General features: G+C 38.5%; 1 protein-coding gene and 1 long non-coding RNA gene across 8 annotated transcripts in view; both read left to right on the top strand.

Annotated features, from left to right (window-relative positions):
• The window catches only part of LOC103460713 (uncharacterized), a 91,220-nt gene that overhangs the window by 31,503 nt on the left and 42,900 nt on the right, over positions 1-16,817 (top strand). For all 7 annotated transcript variants that reach the window (XR_014086726.1, XM_081604766.1, XM_081604764.1 and 4 more), the window contains one exon: positions 1,455-1,560. Coding sequence is in view for 6 of the 7 variants with exons in the window: in XM_081604766.1 (XP_081460892.1) it covers positions 1,532-1,560 (29 nt within the window). In the remaining variant the exon portion in view is untranslated. The remainder of the gene's footprint in view (positions 1-1,454; positions 1,561-16,817) is intronic.
• LOC145554290 (uncharacterized) lies at positions 12,297-16,757 on the top strand. Its single transcript, XR_014090312.1, has 4 exons — positions 12,297-12,389; positions 14,383-14,454; positions 14,850-14,921; positions 16,662-16,757. It is a non-coding gene; the product is annotated as an uncharacterized LOC145554290 (long non-coding RNA).

The raw sequence follows: 16,817 nt of genomic DNA, 5'->3' as shown, positions 1-16,817 counted from the left end.
GCAGTTTTCTTCATTATTTGTGTTGAAAGTTAAAAATCAGTTTTATATAAAAATAAAGCAGCAAGATTTAAAATGAGAAGAGCGCCCTCTGCTGGCAGGAACATTTTTCACTTTTCTGATTAAACTAACAATTAATCACTTTGTGAATCATAAAATCTGTAACATGTTACTTTATATGTATAGTAAAAAATAAGAACATAATTTAACCAGAGCTGCTTTTTCACCTTTCAGAGTCAAAATCCTCTTTTCAGATATTATAAGGATTCATGAAGAAGCTTTAAAACTAAACAACGGGGTTTGTTGTTATGACGCGCTAAACTGGATTATAGCGGGAATTAAAATTAAATCCTGTAAAATAAACGGCTGAACGGATCCGGCGTGTTGGCAGCCGGCAGCCAGCAGGGGGCGGTACGGATCTACAGGAGAAACCTCGGCTTCCGTCTGAGATCCGACTGATTCAAACATATAAATCCGGTTTAATAAAACATCTGCATGTAACACATGAAATCACATGAAGCATAATTACTCCAACAGTCTCTAATATTCAGCGTAAGGAGAAAACAGGAGCCGCGGATGATCTTCTTCCGGTTTCCCTGATCTTCTTCCGGTTTCCCTGATCTTCTTCTGGTTTCCCTTCCTTTGGCTCAACAACCAGATAAAACAACAACATTAATCTGCTACTAAACATGAATCGGTGCTAAAGAAAACGCGGCTTGGCAGAAAATATCATTTTATCTCCAGCAAGTTGAGTTGTGAAAACTCAACATTTAAATTTCTAAAGTTAAAAACAGACATTTTTTTTATCTTAGTCGATTTTCAAGCTTTTACTTTTTATGATCCAGATGGAAGAAAATTAAAATGCTATTGTATCTTAGCTTATGCTAGTTTCTTGTTTAACTTGGCTAGTTGTCATTGTTTAGTCTGTATTATCTCATCCTAGCTTAAAATGGTTTGTTTAAACACAGTTTAGTTTGTTTTACCTTATTGTTCTTCACCTTATCTTGGCTTGGTGTAACTTATTTTATCTTCTTTTACTTTAGCGCCGCTTATTTTAGCTTGGTTTGGGTTAGCCTCTCCTAGCTTAGCTGAACTGTATGTAGCTTAGTTTAGTTTATTTTAGCATAAAGCCAGAAAAAAACAGACTGTTTTTCAAATATCTAAATGATTTTAAGAAAACCACAGAAATGTTGTGTTGGGTGAAACTTTAGCTCACAGCAGGCAATGAAATGGACGATCTGCCTCTCATCCTGTTTCTGTTAAACGGAGATAATTTCTTTATGGAACTTGATACCTTAAATTAAATATGACAGGAAAAACTTCTTGGGCATAAACAATGTGTTGCCTTCACTTTGCTTTCCCTCCAGATCAGTGAACAGATGTGCAGAATCTTTGAAATCCTTCATGGGATTTAGTTTTGAAGGATGAACACAAACTGTTTGCTGTTTGCCCTGCAGCGCCGCCGTCGAGTCGGATCCAGAATAAAACCCCAGCTGGTGAAACGTTGGAGAGCCGAGAGCCGACTGAGCAGCAGATGGTGACACTGCAGCAGCACTTCTCCAGGTACTGCAGCGTGATAGCGCAGCATGCTAACACAACGTGCTGACACAGCATGCTAACACAGCATGCTAACAGCATGCTAACACAGCGTGCTAACACAGCATGCTAACACAGCATGCTAACACAACATGCTAAAACAGCATGCTAACACAGCATGCTAACACAACATGCTAACACAGCATGCTAACAGCATGCTAACACAGCGTGCTAACACAGCATGCTATCACAGTGTGCTAACGCAGCATGCTAACAAAGCATGCTAACACAACATGCTAACACAGCATGCTAACACAGCATGCTAACAGCATGCTTACACAGCGTGCTAACACAGCATGCTAACACAACATGCTAACACAGCATGCTAACACAACATGCTAACACAGCATGCTAACAGCATGCTAACACAGCGTGCTAACACAGCATGCTAACACAACATGCTAACACAGCATGCTAACACAGCGTGCTAACAGCATGCTAACACAGCATGCTAACACAGCATGCTATCACAGTGTGCTAACACAGCATGCTAACAGCGTGCTAACGCAGCATACTAATGCAGCATGCTAACGCAGCGTACTAACACAGCATGCTAACGCAGCATGCTAACACAAGATCATAGCACACCGTGCTAACACAGGATGCTAACACTTAATATATGCGTTTTATGCTTAAACATACTTAATTTATGCGTTGGTATTGAATAAAATCCTGAGATTTACATTAACTGAAGGACTTTTAAAGGATCTGATTAGCAAAGTTAAAAATGTAAAATAGATGAAAATTTTGAACACATGTCAGAAAAATGTGTTTATTTGGTAAATAAAAATTCATTTATTAATTAAATTAATAACTGAATTAATAACGGAATTAATAACCCTCAATAAAGAAACAAACAGGATGGAAGATGTCATAATTAAGTTGGTGCTCGAGGGTTTTAGTCTTTCAAGGGCAGATAGAATTTGAATTGATGTTAGCGTTAGCATTAGTTAATGCTAAAGCTAGAGCTAATGCTAAAGCTAGAGCTTTAGCATTAGCCAGAGCTTTAGCATTAGTTGTTGTAGCATTTTAGCGTTACTGTAGCTAATGTTACAGTACTGCTAGCCAGTGCTTTGGGTTAGCGCCTAAGTTAGCGCTGCCACTGAGTTTAGCCTTGTTTTTCTGCAGTTTTGCTCATGTGGGAAATTCTTTATTGTTCCTAAAGTCAACATGGGGAAAAACATGTTTCTGAAAGAGCTAATTAAATAGTTTTATGGTGTTTTCTCTCTGGAGTTTAAACTTTGTTGGTTGGAAAAAAAATGCTGTGGCTCCCAGTGGGAATCGAACCTTCAGCTCCTGGCTGTTTGTGGCCTTTGAGCAACGTGTGATGGCGTCTGCCATCAGCTTTTCCTTCTCCGCCGTTGGATGAGGTTTGTTTGCGGCCAGCGGAGCGTCTCGGTTTGATTGCAGCTCCGCTCGATCCGAACGTGGAGAAAAGCTGCTTCCAGCCGCAGAGCGAAATGTCAGCGGCCGTGACATTAAGAGGAAACGGTCAGCGCTGCTCATGCGAGCTGGAAACCCGAGGTGAGTCACGCGGCGGCTGGAGGAAAACACAGATCACCAGCAGGGCTCAGGCCGCCGAAGCAGCACCAGTTCCTAATCACTCAGGAGTGAAATGAAAAGAGCAGATTCACAATAAAGTCCGGAACACATGGATCAGCCTGCGTTTATGATCGAATCATCATTTGAAGACATTGTTTACGCCCAGATTTCCTGCCTGGCTTCCTCTGCTGCTGAATTACGGCGGATCAGCGACAGAAAGGTTAAAAGCTACCGGATGTGATGCGGTTCAGAGGCTCCGATCGGATCGTTTGGCGGTGAAAAGATCAGAATCAGCCTGGCGGGAAAACGAATGATTGTTTGGGATTTTCCTGCTGGTGAGCCTCACATTTATGTCAGTGCAGGGTGTACAAACTTTCTGCACCAAAACCGGCAGAGTTGAACTGATGGCATTTAATTAAAAATGGAAAAATGAATTTATTTTGATGAAAACTGTGAATCATTAGTGATAAAAAGCATAAAACAGGCTTCAGACTGCTGGGTTATTTATAGGAAAACAGGAAATTTACACATTTTTGGGTCGTGTTTTTCTGCCATGGTTGACTTGGAGTCAGGGGCCAAACAAAATCATTTCAAGGGCCACAAATGGACCCCAGACCGCAGTTTGGACACACTGCCTTAGTCTGTCTGGGTTTCTGGTTCGTTAAAAATATGTCTATCTAAACAAATCCTACCGGTGGTTTATTTACAGCCGCGTTGGTGCGAAGATGTTCTGCTAAACGGGATCATCTTCCTGTCCGCTCAGGAATGATCTAATTATCAGACAGATTTCTGCATCTGGTGGCCGAAAACGTCACACGGTTCTCCTTCATAGCTTCATTAGCTTCACTAGCATCTTTAGCTTTTATAGCTTCACTAGCATCTTTAGCTTTTATAGCTTCCCTAGCATCTTTAGCTTTTATAGCTTCATTAGCTTCTCTAGCATCTTTAGCTTTCATAGCTTCTCTAGCATCTTTAGCTTTTGTAGCTTCATTAGCTTCTCTAGCATCTTTAGCTTTTGTAGCTTCATTAGCTTCTCTAGCATCTTTAGCTTTCATAGCTTCTCTAGCATCTTTAGCTTTCATAGCTTCTCTAGCATCTTTAGCTTTTGTAGCTTCATTAGCTTCTCTAGCATCTTTAGCTTTCATAGCTTCTCTAGCATCTTTAGCTTTTGTAGCTTCATTAGCTTCTCTAGCATCTTTAGCTTTTGTAGCTTCATTAGCTTCTCTAGCATCTTTAGCTTTTGTAGCTTCATTAGCTTCTCTACCATCTTTGGCTTTCATAGCTTCTCTAGCATCTTTAGCTTTTGTAGCTTCATTAGCTTCTCTAGCATCTTTAGCTTTTGTAGCTTCATTAGCTTCTCTACCATCTTTGGCTTTCATAGCTTCTCTAGCATCTTTAGCTTTTGTAGCTTCATTAGCTTCTCTAGCATCTTTAGCTTTTGTAGCTTCATTAGCTTCTCTAGCATCTTTAGCTTTTGTAGCTTCATTAGCTTCTCTAGCATCTTTAGCTTTTGTAGCTTCATTAGCTTCTCTACCATCTTTAGCTTTCATAGCTTCTCTAGCATCTTTAGCTTTTGTAGCTTCATTAGCTTCTCTAGCATCTTTAGCTTTTGTAGCTTCATTAGCTTCTCTAGCATCTTTAGCTTTCATAGCTTCTCTAGCATCTTTAGCTTTTGTAGCTTCATTAGCTTCTCTAGCATCTTTAGCTTTTGTAGCTTCATTAGCTTCTCTAGCATCTTTAGCTTTTGTAGCTTCATTAGCTTCTCTAGCATCTTTAGCTTTCATAGCTTCTCTAGCATCTTTAGCTTTTGTAGCTTCATTAGCTTCTCTAGCATCTTTAGCTTTTGTAGCTTCATTAGCTTCTCTAGCATCTTTAGCTTTCATAGCTTCTCTAGCATCTTTAGCTTTTGTAGCTTCATTAGCTTCTCTAGCATCTTTAGCTTTTGTAGCTTCATTAGCTTCTCTAGCATCTTTAGCTTTCATAGCTTCTCCAGCATCTTTAGCTTTCGTAGCTTCTCTAGCATCTTTAGCTTTCATAGCTTCTCTAGCATCTTTAGCTTCATTAGCTTCTCTAGCGTCTTTAGCTTCTCTAGCGTCTTTAGCTTCTCCAGCATCTTTAGCTTTCATAGCTTCTATAGCATCTTCAGCTTCATTAGCTTCTCTAGCGTCTTTAGCTTCTGTAGCATCTTTAGCTTCTGTAGCTTCATTAGCCTCTGTAGCATCTTTAGCTTCTGTAGCTTCATTAGCTTCTGTAGCTTCATTAGCTTCTGTAGCTTCATTAGCTTCTGTAGCTTCATTAGCTTCTGTAGCTTCATTAGCCTCTTTAGCATCTTTAGCTTCTGTAGCTTCATTAGCCTCTTTAGCATCTTTAGCTTCTGTAGCATTTGCATCTAGTTATTAGTTCAGCTAACACATCTTGTGGTATTTATTTCTGCGTTTTGACTAAACAAAACAGAAAAGCACATAAACTGTAACATAAATGCATAAAACATTTTGTTTGAAAACGAAAAAAGGTTAAACTTTAATAACAAATAGAGTTTATAGTTTATAGTGTTTCCAGGTGTAATAACTTTAGCGGTTAAAATGTAAATCCAGTGATTAAGTTGGTCGACTTTAATTCCTGTTTATTAAATTGAATTTCCTGCCAACACAAAGTCACGTTTTATTTTTCACTGGTTTCAAACTGCAGAAGCTCTGATTCGCTCTGCATGTGAGACTCGCCTCCTGCTGCACATCCCTGGTGAAGTTCCACTGGTTGGCCAGCAGGAGGCGGCGCGCCGAGCCCCACAGAGTCTGAATGCATTCAGTTTGACCAGCTGACTCAAAAACTTAATAATTCATCTGATGACGTTTATAATCCCTGTAATAAATCCACTGTAATCTGTGTGTGTGTGTGTGTGTGTGTGTGTGTGTGTGTGTGTGTGTGTGTGTGTGTGTGTGTGTGCGTTGGTAAATGTGGTTTAGCAGGACATTTCGTCAGAATACACACAACACTAGCAGGACATTTTGAATTAACGGGACAGGAGCGGTGTCCTGCTAATTTTGACAAAAATCTAAAAGCGTAGAAAGGTTTCTATTGGTCTAATAACCCCAAAAATGCAAAAAAACGAGATGTCCGGTTAATACACATAAACCTGATTTTGTGTATAATCTGTGTATCACCACAGCGCCCCCTATGGCAGGTTTGTGTAATAGCAGGACCTCATGAATATTCACACAACCTCTCATTCTGATTGGTTGTCTGCCGGAAGGTCCTGCTAATTACTACAGTGTCTTTCTAATTCACGTGTCGCTGTTTACACACATGAATTGTGTGTAAATTGCCAACTCTTACACTGGGGATGAGATGGCAATATGATTACTCTGTGCTATAAGACTGAATATTTTATAAAGGTTAGTTGGATGCCTAAACCCAACCTTGGAATGTATGTGACACCTAAAAATATACAGAAATTAATATATATTTTGATCAAATTTTGTTTAATTAAAATATTATGAATAATAAATGTGTGGAATAAGTGCATGGATAAAAATAAATATAAACCATAATAAAGCAATTTTTTCACCAAACTATTCCACTGCTAACAGTTTGTTGATTCTGGTCTGCTCTGCATCCCCAGAACCAAGCATTTTGAAGCAGAATTTAGCTTCAATGTACCACAAATCTTGAATAAACTTCCAGAAAACTGCAACACAGTTGAATTCCTTTAAATCAAGGCTAAAACCACACCAATTTACAGTTGTTTCTGAATCTTAATCATTGGTAGATGTATCAATATATTTTATGTATATGATTTTAATTTTGATTTTACTTTGAATTTAATTTCTTTGTTTTTCTTTTTATGGTAAATGTATGTTATTTTTATGACTTTTTAGTTCTTTGATGTAAAGCACTTTGGCCTTGTGGCTGAAATATGCTATACAAATAAAATTGACTTGTCAGCAGTTTTCAGATCTTGCCAAAGAATCTCTGCTGAGTTTATGTCTAGACTTTGACTTTGCCATTCTAACACATAAATATGTTTTTATTTAAACCATTCCATTGTAGATCTGGCTTTATGTTTAGGGTAGTTGTCCTTCTGGAAGGTGAACCTCTGCCCCAGCCTCAAGTCTTTTGCAGACTCCAGGTTCAGGTGTGTTCAGGTTTTCTTCCAAGATTACCCTGTATTTGGCTTAGTCCATCTTACAATCAACTCTAACAATTTTCCCTGTCCCTGAAGAAAAGAAGCACCCTTAGAGCAAGATGCTGCCACCACCATGTTTGTCAGTGGGGAAGGTGTGCTCAGATTGATGTGCAGTGTTTGTTCTCCACCACAAATAGTGCTTTGCATTTTTGCCAAAAAGTTCATTTTGGTCTTGTCTTATCATTTTTGCTGTATCCCAATATGGCTTTTGGCAAACTGCAACTTCTCATAGTTATAGGGACTTCTTATAGTTTTCTTTATACCATGGCTTTTCTATTGCCACTCTTCCATAAAACCACATTTTTGCAGTGCATGACTAATAGTTATACTGTGGACAGATTCCCCCACCTGAGGTGTGGATATCTCTGCATTTCATCCAGATCCACCATGAGCCTCTTGGCTGTATCTCTGATCAGTGCTCTTCTTGCTCAGCCTGTAAGTTTAGGTGGATGACCTTTTCTTGGTAGGTTCACAGCTGTGTGATTTGCTCTTTCCATTTCCAGATGATTAATGGAACAGTAGTCTGTGAGATGGCCTAAGCCTGCTTTAAGCTTCTCCACAACTTTATCCCTGTCCTGTCTGGTGTGTTCCTTGGACTTCATGCTGTTTGTTCCCCAATATTCTCTTAGCCAACTTTTGTGGCAGTCATAGAGGAGTTGAATTTTTTACCATTAGCAGTCAACTTCTGAAGACAATTGGTTGCATTCAGGGGACGGGGGCTGAATACTGGACTTTTAGCTTTTATTTTCCATAAAATTCTGTGAAAATATATTTGCAGTTGTGACAAAATATGGAAAAGTTCAAGGGCTATGGATATTTTTGCAAGCCACTGTACTTACAAATAGTAAGGCAAGTCCAATGACAGAAACAAGGTCCAGACAATCAACAGGTATGCACTGACAGCTCCATTTGACAAAGTCTTAGACTGAATCACAGCACAGAGGCAGTATTCATGATGGCACATAAGCAGGTCCCTAGAACCAGAGCAATAACGACCCAGATTTGTAATACCAAGCAAGATATTCAGTGAATGCTATGCAATGAGTCCCCTGAGACAATCTAGTAGCTAACACCAGGATGCAAGATGGTAGCATGATAAGAATACATGGAACGCCACAACCAAGTACCCAGAATAGTGTGAAGAAACATCTGAAGGGAATATAACCTTGAACACACCTCTTTAAAATGGAAAATGCCACACAAGGTGGTAGAAAACGTACAAGCTAAGATTCTGTGGGCCTTCCATATACAGGAAGACAAAACAGGAAAAGCAAACCAACTGAACATGGTGATCATTGAGCAGCAGAGCAAAGCAGTTGTTATGATGTAACTATCCTGAATGAACAGAAGGTACAGAAAAAAACTAGAGAAATACCAAAGACTAAAAAGAACCATCATCCTCCTAGAACCTGAGAAAAAATTTGTCCACATAAGTGAATGACTTATTTTGGACTGTCTAGTCCACAATACTAAATTTTGCTCTAGATGGGGTCTGGTGTCCACACGTTAGGCCATTATTTTATGACTTAGTGGTGGTGGAAGATTATAACACATTACAGGTTAGACTCAAGATGTTCAGTGTTTCTTTTGTTGTGTAAGTTTACAAAAGTTAGCAACTGTATAGCTTTACCATGGTGCTAAACATGGTGATTTAAAATGAATAAGTATTTTTCTGAGAAAAATGATGTCCAGATATCATATAAAAAGATAATTCTTTGTTTTTGCAATCATTAGGTCCCAATCAACCCAAATATCAGACGAATTAATAATGCATGCCATGCAAGAGTTTGGGTCTTAGGTGGTTACAAAGAATGTGGAAGTTGAAGTCAACAGTAGTGCCTGTGGTCACTGAAACCCTCAGGGTAATGACCCCTAAACTGGAAGAGTGATTCAAACAAATACCTGGAGATACATCAGACCTCTTGATACAGAGAAGCACACCTTTGGGAACTGCTAATATACTATGAAGACCACTCACGCTCCAAGGCTTGTGGTAGAGGACCCAAGCTTTTTTTTAAATTTAATTTCCCTTTTAGGATCAATAAAGTATTTTTGAATTTGAAAGAAGGGATAACCAGTCATGGAGTAATACAGAATTACAAATATAACAATAAAAAGCATTTATTTAAAAAATATTTAAAGTGCCAAAAATATCATGATTACTTATGTTACTGTTAGCACAAAACTTTTAAAATGTATATTTTGTCGTAATCTCAATGTCGCTACTCTGCATACATGTAGATTGTCTAGGTAGTCTAAATTGTCTATTGGCAGGTACATCAGCCAACCTTTTTCTGCAGGTGTTGTGTCTGCCATTAGACAACAGTTTATGTTGGATCTTTATCATAAAAACAGTTTGTTTTTATGATAGTGTTTGGAACTGCCCTGCTGCTGAAATGTGCTATACAAATAAACATGATTAATTGATTGAACAGAAATGATTAAAAGAAGTGACAACATTGCTGGTGGGAGATACCATCTAACTGTTGCCTCTTAAATAAAGAAAAATGTATGATAAACTATTTAACTTTGAAATATTGAATAAAAGTTACAAAATATTACTCAAATAGTTTTTTCTTGTTCCTGGAAAAAAATCAGACCTTGTGTGCTTCAGAAACAAAATGGAATTCTCCTTTTGTTGTATCCCTCCTCCTCTATCAACTTGGTACAATCCGACAAGTCCAGGTGCAAGCCATTAGTATTCATTTAACTTGTTTCATTTGTTTTGCGTGGAGAAAGAGGTAAGACTCATACAGAATCTCTTAAGACATTTAAGTACATATAGTTTAGTAATTTTGCAGAATGTTGTAGGTTACTTGATGCTTGGATACACCAAAGCATCTGATTTGCAGCAGTTTAGCTAGTAATTACCAACCATGTTAGCCAGTGTACCAGAGTTTAAAGGGAAGGTGGCTCACTCCAGAATTAGATAAAACTGTATTTGGTCATTTTCTGTACATCAGTGAGTGATATTGTTTCACAGGCACAAATTATCCTAGATAGTAATAATTAGTATTAAGATGATGTTTTAATTTTTTAAAGATTTTGAGAACCTGTCAATAGAAAGTCAATTATGTAGAACTGTGTACTTCAGTACATCATTTTCGAATAAAATAACACCAAATCATATTATGTACAGCAGGGGTGTCAAACTCAAGGTCTTGAGGGCTGGTGTACAGCAACATTTAGATGTGTTTCTGATGTCACATGGCTGGATCAGATGGGATGGTCATCAACTTGACTGCACTGAGAAGCTATTTCAGTAATATACTTAAGGTGTTTTAGACCAGACAGACATGTAAAAGTTGCAGTACACTGGCCCAGGAGGCCTGGAGTTTGACACCCCTGGTATACAGTATCATGTTACTCAGCAACACATTCTCTGATCGTTGCAGAAGATGTCAGCAAAGAGGTCTCAGAGAGCAAACATGATTCCAATTGTTATTGCTCCTTAGGTGAAGATAAAGAAGGATTTGATGTAAAATACTCCAATTCATTTAAAGGTGAGTTGTGACTTTATTATGCATAGGATTCCAGTGTTTATTAAAGGATTGTTTTTTCCTTTGTTTTGCTTTTTCACTTTTAAACTATTTTTATACTACACATTATTAGCATAGATCATGTTCGATGATCATTATAATCAGAATACCTTTCTTTTTCCAAAGGAGACAAGCAACTGCTCAAAATACAAAAGCTTATATTATATGCAGCATATATATATATATATATATATATATATATTACTCAAATAGTTTTTTCTTGTTCCTGGAAAAACAATGAACAAAAACAATAGGGAGGACTGAGTTTTGAAATTACAAGTACAAAATAATGAGTTGCATTCAGTTGACAAAAAATGTTTAAGTAACCACAGAAAGACATACAATTAGATCAATTGACTGATTTTAATTTCATTTGCTACTATTTGATATATCTGCATTGTTTAAAGTTTATCCTACTTATTATGTGTACCTACAGGTAGAGGTGTGTTCAGCTAAAGGTGCTTTGCTCATACAGTTGGTGGACTTTATTTATGGAATAATTCAGTGTACATCCCTTCATTTCAGATTTCCAAAGTTGAACTGTCAGGCTGGTGATGTGGACATGCGGATCCTGTTCAACCAACCCTCCAGAGGTAATTTTGGTCTCCAACGACCAACTTATTCTCTAAAATAAAGTAATTGAAATGATATTAAATATTATTGTTCAAACACACATGTGTTGTGTAATACTAGATATGTTAGCTGCATAAAAAGGAGGACTGAGTATTGGAATGACAAGTATAGAAGAATGAAAATTACATTTAGAAGCGCACATACACACACAGGTCCTGTGTAATACTCAAAATGTAAGGTGCAGGAATAGGGAGGACTGAGTTTTGAAATTACAAGTATAGAAGAATGAAAGTTACATTGAGGAGCACACATACACACAGGTCCTGTGTAATACTCAAAATGTAAGGTGCAGGAATAGGGAGGACTGTTTTCTACATTGGGAACAAACTCACATATAGTGAGTGTTCTTTACATTTCAGATTTCTAAAGATGAACTGTGTCAGGCTGGTGACGTGGATGCATGCGGATTTTGTTCAACCAACCCTTGCAGAGGTAATTTTGGTCTCCATCGACCAACTTATTCTCTAAAATAAAGTAATTGAAATCATATTAAGTACTGTTCAAACTCATAGGTGTTGTGTAATACTAAATATGTTAGCTGGATTAAAAGGGAGGACTGAGTTTTGAAATTACAAGTATAGAAGAATGAAAATTACATTTAGAAGCACACATACACACAGGTCCTGTGTAATACTCAAAATGTAAGGTGCAGGAATAGGGAGGACTGAGTTTTGAAATTACAGGTACAGAAGAATGAAAGTTACATTGAGGAGCACACATACACACAGGTCCTGTGTAATACTCAAATGTAAGGTGCAGGAATAGGGAGGACTGTTTTCTACATTGGGAACAAACTCACATTTAGTGAGTGTTCTTTACATTTCAGATTTCCAAAGATGAACTGTGTCAGGCTGGTGACGTGGATTCATGCGGATTCTGTTCAACCAACCCTTGCAGAGGTAATTTTGGTCTCCATCGACCAACTTGTTCTTTAAAATAAAGTAATTGAAATGATATTAAGTACTGTTCAAATACATAGGTGTTGTGTAATACTAAATATGTTAGCTGGATTAAAAGGGAGGACTGAGTTTTGAAATTACTAGTATAGAAGAATGAAAATTACATTTAGAAGCACACATACACTCCTGATCAAAATCTTAAGACCAGTTAAAAAACTGCAAGAATTTACATTTCGCACTATTGGATCTTAAGAAGGTTCTAAGTACAGCTTCACAATGTTAAAAGAAGAAATCAGCATAATAGACAAAAACTTTTGAGTGGGGAATTCATTGAAAACTGCATTTACACTCAAACATGATTTTTTTCAGCTGATCAAAAGTTTAAAACCATAGCTCAAAAAAACCAGAGAAACCCCCCAAAACAGAAATCAGAGTGTCAAAAAAAGGACTCAGTAATGAGTAGCTCCACCATTCTTGTGGAGCTGCAAGAATGGTAGCTCTTCAAGAATGATTGAAGTTGATGACTTCAATCATTTAGGCATGCTTGATGCCAATGTTTCCAGGAGGCTAGTGGAAATGTTGCTCCAAGTGTTGAAGATGGCTTCACGAAGGGCATTCACTGTCTGGAACTGATGTCCATTTTTGTAAACTTCCGTTGCCATCCATCCCCAAATGTTCTCAATTGGGTTTAGATCCGGGGAACATGCACGATGTTCAAAAAGAGTGATGTCATTCTCTTGGAAGAACTCCCTTGTCAAGCGGGCATTGTGAACTGCAGCATTGTCCTGTTGAAAAACCCAATCATTACCACACAGACAAGGGCCCTCAGTCATGAGGGATTCCCGCTGCAACATCTCCCCTTATGAACCTGCACAACCTGAAGCTCAATTGTTCCATTGAAGGAAAACGCACCCCAAATCATGATTGCGCCCCCACCACTGTGCCATGTAGAAAACATCTCAGGTGGGATCTCCTTGTCATGCCAGTAACGTTGGAAGCCATCAGGACCATCAAGGTTAAATGTTTTCTCATCAGAGAAGATAACTTTCTTCCACCTTTCAATGTCCCATGTTTGGCGCACCCTTGCAAAGTCCAAACGGGAAATTTTGTGGCGTTAAAGAAGACATGGCCTTTGAAGACGTTTTTTGTGTTTTGTTTCTGAAGCCCTTCTTTCTCTCGCAGATGCGGTCTGATGGTTATTGGGCTGCAGTCAGCACCAGTAATGGCCTTAATTTGGGTAGAGGATCGTCCCGTGTCTTGACGTACAGCCAATCGGATCCTGCGGCTCAGAGCTGGTGAAATTGTTTTGGGTCTACCACTTGACTTTTTTGTTCCATAACCCTCAGGATCATTTAAAAAATGCAAAATGACTTACTACATGATATGTCTTACTGCGTCTAACCTCAGCAGCGATGGCACATTGTGAGAGGCCTTGCTTATGCAGCTCAGCAATCCTACTACGTTCAAAGTCAGTGTGCTTTTTTGCTTTTGCCATCACGAGGTCTTGACAGTGTAAAGACTTGACAGAAAATGACATGGAATCCAGAGTTTGGCACATCTTTTGGCTTTTAAAGACTATGGTCTTAAACTTTTGATCAGCTGAAAAAAATCATGTTTGAGTGTAAATGCAGTTTTCAGAAAATTGCCTGCTCAAAAGTTCTTGTCTCTTGCACTGATTTTTTTCCTTTAACATTGTGAAGCTCTAATTTGGACTTAAGATCCAATAGTGCAAAATGCAAATTCTTGCAATTTTTTGACTGGTCTTAAGATTTTGATCAGGAGTACTCACAGGTCTTGTGTAATACTCAAAATGTAAGGTGCAGGAATAGGGAGGACTGAGTTTCGAAATTACAAGTACAGAAGAATGAAAGTTACATTGAGAAGCACAAATACTCAGGTCCTGTGTAATACTCAAAATGTGAGGTGCAGGAATAAGGACTGTTTTCTACATTGGGAACAAACTCACATTTAGAGAGTGTTCTTTACATTTCAGATTTCCAAAGATGAACTGTGTCAGGGTGGTGACATGGATGCATGTGGATTCTGTTCAACCAACCCTCCAGAGGTAATTTTGGTCTCAATCAACCAACTTATTCTCTAAAATAAAGTAATTGAAATGATATTAAGTACTGTTAAAACACATAGGTGTTGTCTAATATTAAATATGTTGGCTGCATAAAAAGAGAGGACTGAGTTTTGAAATTACAAGTATAGAAAAATGAAAATTGCATTTAGAAGCGCACATACACACAAGTCCTGTGTAATACTCAAAATGTAAGGTGCAGGAATAGGGAGGACTGAGTTTCGAAATTACAAATACAGAAGAATGAAAGTTACATTGAGAAGGACACATACTCACAGGTCCTGTGTAATACTCAAAATGTAAGGTGCAGGAATAGAGAGGACTGTTTTCTACATTGGGAACACACTCACATTTAGTGAGTGTTCTTTACATTTCAGATTTCCAAAGATGAACTGTGTCAGGCTGGTGACGTGGATGCATGCGGATTCTGTTCAACCAACCTTGCAGAGGTAATTTTGGTCTCCATCGACCAACTTATTTTCTAAGATAAAGTCTTTGAAATGATATTAAGTACCAGTGGTCCCCATCCTTTTTATCACCGCGGACCGGTGAAGACTTGGCCATTTTTCTGTGGCTCGGGTTCTTCTTTTTTTACCCCGAATTTCTCCTTACAACAATCTTAGAATGTTGCTTGCGATAATCGTAACCGTTCATCCTGCCATCTATGGCATGCTAAGACTGATCACATCCAGTCGTTGGAACATTGGGACTGCTCCGATCTAAAATCGGGCATATTCTCACAGCTTGTAGGGTTTTCCTTGATTGGGAGCTAGAACTCAACCTGTTCAATTTGACAGGCAGCCAATCAGAAAACGCTGTGACGTAGCTCATGGAGGGGAATCCCAAACAGCTGAGCTGACATGCCCAAAATGAGTCCGGTGGACATCGGAGATATGTAGAAACAGCATGAATGTTTATTCAGCATTTCGTACAAAGAATATCCACAGAAATGATGACGAGTGGAGTTGGAGCAAAATTGCTACCACAGTTGATAAACCCGGTAACTTTTCAGCTATCCATCATTAAATTAACGTGACACAAGGCTATTCATTCAGTCAAGGCTTGATGCTTACACTAGCTATATGCATTGCAGGTAGATTGTAGTTGTGACATCATTTTGTACTAAAGCCTGCTCACATGGCAAGATTTGCTCCTGTTATGTGGCTGGACACATAAACCTGTTGTACTTTTATCAGCTCTGTGGTCACAGAATTTGGAAAATCGTCTGACAATCCTAAAATCTTGCCGTGTGAACCAGACTTAAGACTTACAAGCTATACTCCTCTTTTCTCGTCTCGATCACTGCCATAATGCTCTCTGACTCTAGTCACTATGCTAACGTTCACACATCCCTTCAATATAAGATTTGAAAATGCCACAAAAACGAATATTTATTTTCATGAAAATTTTAACTTACGACAATGACAAATTAATGGGAGTCCTGAGCTTGTTTCTCTGCAATGAGATGATCCCACCTTGGAAACGATGACACACAATGCAGAGGGTGTAATGGCAAAGCAGTTTGAAGCTCCATTGCCTCATTTGTAAGCCGGTACATATTATGCAGAGTGAGCTTGGAACATGGGAGTCACCTACAAGTCCAGGATAAATCCACTCTCCTGTCTCTGGTCCTTTTCCCCTTTCCAAAGAAACTTTCCTAACATATCGCTTTCTTACTCATTGTGGGCTCAATGTGGTGAGCAAGACGTAACCGAGAGAATCCGGTTAAAGGGTTTTCAAAATAAACGATCCTCCATACTCAGACAATATGTAACACGAAAATATTTTCTTGTGCGGCCGGTACCAATTGGTTCACGGACTGGTACTGATCTGCGGCCTGTGGTTGGGGATGACTGTTAAGTACGGTTCAAACACACAGGTCTTGTGTAATACTTGATATGTAAGCTGCATAAAAAGGGAGGACTGAGTTTTGAAATTACATGTACAAAAGAATGAAAGTTACATTTAGAAGCGCACATACAGGTCCAGTGTAATACTCAAAATGTAAGGTGCCGGAATAAGGAGGACTAAGTTTTGAAATTACAAGTACAGAAGAATGAAAGCTGTTTTAGAAGCGATCATACACACAGGTCCTGTGTAATACTCAAAATGTAAGGGGCAGGAATAGGGAGGACTGTTTTCTAAATTGGGAACAAACTCATATTCAGTGAGTGTTCTTTATATTTCAGATTTCCAAAGATGAACCGTGTCAGGCTGGTGACGTGGATTCAGGCGGGTCCTGTTCAATCAACCATCCAGAGGTAATTTTGGTCTCCAACGACCAACTTATTTCTTAAAAAACAGTTTTTGATATGATGTTAAGTACTGTTCAAACACACAAGTCT

Source organism: Poecilia reticulata, chromosome 2, assembly GCF_904066995.2.
Source record: "Poecilia reticulata chromosome 2, P_reticulata-male-v2, whole genome shotgun sequence".
Classification (NCBI taxonomy): domain Eukaryota; kingdom Metazoa; phylum Chordata; class Actinopteri; order Cyprinodontiformes; family Poeciliidae; genus Poecilia; species Poecilia reticulata.
Note: the sequence above shows the minus strand (reverse complement) of the source record. Positions and strands in the feature narration are given on the sequence as shown.